At 31.7% G+C, this 2,500-nt stretch overlaps 1 protein-coding gene across 1 annotated transcript in view; it reads right to left on the reverse strand.

Annotated features, from left to right (window-relative positions):
* The window catches only part of LOC113802574 (cuticle protein AMP1A), a 1,622-nt gene extending 1,408 nt beyond the window's left edge, over positions 1 to 214 (reverse strand). The window contains exon 1 of the mRNA XM_027353178.2: positions 136 to 214. Coding sequence (XP_027208979.2) covers positions 136 to 144 — 9 coding nt within the window. The 5' untranslated portion in view covers positions 145 to 214. The remainder of the gene's footprint in view (positions 1 to 135) is intronic.
* Between the last annotated feature and the right edge of the window lie 2,286 nt (positions 215 to 2,500).

Below are 2,500 nucleotides of genomic sequence, written 5' to 3' on the forward strand. Positions count from 1 at the left end.
TTTAGGACGTATCCAAATATCTTCTATGAAACCACTTCTTCATCCAGAAACATTATCCTCGTTTCACTCCTAACAGACAGTCCTCACACTGCGACAAGCCTTTCCAAGCCACACGAGAGAAACAGTGACACTCACAGCCCTCATGGCGATCGATCTGCAGAGCGAATGGTGCCTATCATCGCTGACATCGGGGTATATATAGTCCCCACGACTGCAGTATAATTAGGTGAAGTAACAAGGCCCTTATCCCGGGCTCTTCTTCCCTTCACCTCGTTCCCAAGGGTTGCTTATCTCCCTCATTTCCATTGGCTTGAATCACCCTCCCCCCCCCCCCTGGGTCTTCTCGCCTCCGATTTGTGCTTCAATACCAACATCTGATGTAAATTCAAAACCCGAGGATAATATTCTTTTTTCGGAATTCTGTTTACGGCTTTTGGCAGGAATCGTTTTTGGCTGGGTGTTGAAATCAAGTGTTTGTTGTCAAAGCTTTTTGGCATAATTATAAGATGAAGTTTGAATATGTTATTAATCTTATCTTTACTAAAACCTAAACCCACTACCCACTGCAGTGCATTTTTCATCAAAAAACAATATTGATAGTCATATATATGAAAAAGGTACCAATACAAATACACATAATAATAATGAAAACAATAATAATAATAATGAAAACGATAAAAATAATAATGATAATAATGATGATGATGATAATGAAAATAATAATTGATCAAACACAACAAATTAAGAAAAACAAGTCGATGGCATAAAATCACAAAATTCTAACTGAAATGAATAAGTAATAAACAACAATGTATGAAATGTGCTATCACTGATTTCGGTGGATGCGATAATGATAATGAGACCTGCATTATCATATGCTCGCGTGATATGACTTTAGCAAGATATTGGAAAGTTTGTGAATGTTCTGTCTCTGCCATTGGCTGTGACACGTGACGTAAATATTCATACTAAGCTGAAGATTACCGAACTGCACATATGCATAATGGGGTAATGACAGCCATGATAATGATGACAGGAGTGATAGTAATGATCATGGTATTGATAAGATTTAATAGGATGATATTTGTGATTAAAGTTGTGATACTGGTAATAATGTTAATGGTAGCAATACCAATAACGATAATGACAAGGGTTTTTACCATCAACAACTGCAATATTAGTAAAAAGAAAGCACCCAGTAAATAGTTTCAAATTATCAAGAATATATATATTTTTTATGGAAAACTCATGATTGGACTGATAATTAATAATCTAATTTCATTTTAGATCCAAAAACCGTTTCAATTCATTACCAGATTCTAATCAAACCAAACACTGGAAGCGCGAGCCAATCACGGACAAATATTGTCTGTAGAACGTGTCATATACGAGTATCACCCCTAAGAGATGTCCATATTAGGCCACAGCAGTCCCGTTGTCCGTCTGCACTGTGGCCTTATACCAACCAATTACCCTTTTCTTATTGGCACGAAATAAATCACCCGTAATCCCTCCGCAATAACCTATTAGGTCAGTCATGGACCATCGGCAAATCAATGCTTAAGGGATCGTCTGTTTTTTTCGATTTTTCTTGTCAATTTTGATGAAAAATCGAAAAAAAACGAGAAAAAAACAGATGATCCCCTTAAGCTCCGCAAACTATCGAGTAATCGTATTCGACAGGAGTCCAGTACCAGACAAAGTTTGTGACAGATTTTCTACTGTAAAGCAGAGCAATATATAATGCACTTTCTTAATTATTCTGACAGAATTATCTAAATGGTTCATGAATATAAAACAATATGAATAGATACACAAAATGTTAATACCATTTCAAACTTGTGTGCGTCTGTGTGTGTGCATATATATATATATATATATATATATATATATATATATATATATATATATATATATATATATATATATATATATATATATATATATATATCTGTGGACTATGTCTAATTTATAAAACATACTACTTACCTTGTCTTACACTAATATTAGTAAATAAAGATGAATGCGTATATATACATACACACACACACATATGTATAATATTATTATTATCATTATTATTATTCTGACAGAAATATCTAAGTGGGTCATATGTATAAAACAATATAAATAGACACACAAAATGGTGTTAATACCAAATTAGATATTAAAACTGTACCCTACCTTTCGACAAATATATATTTGTATCATTTACCATGCAAACTTGTATACACACACACACACACACACACACACACACACACACACACACACACACACACATATATATATATATATATATATATATATATATATATATATATATATATATATATATATATATATATATATATATATATATATATATATATATATATATATATATATATATATATATATATATATATATATATATGTATGTATATATATATATGATATACAAGTTTGAAATGTTTGCTTGGTGAAAGATAAAAATATTTATATGTCGAAAAGTATGCTG

The sequence above is a fragment of the Penaeus vannamei genome, chromosome 13, assembly GCF_042767895.1.
Source record: "Penaeus vannamei isolate JL-2024 chromosome 13, ASM4276789v1, whole genome shotgun sequence".
NCBI classification, from domain to species: Eukaryota; Metazoa; Arthropoda; class Malacostraca; order Decapoda; family Penaeidae; genus Penaeus; species Penaeus vannamei.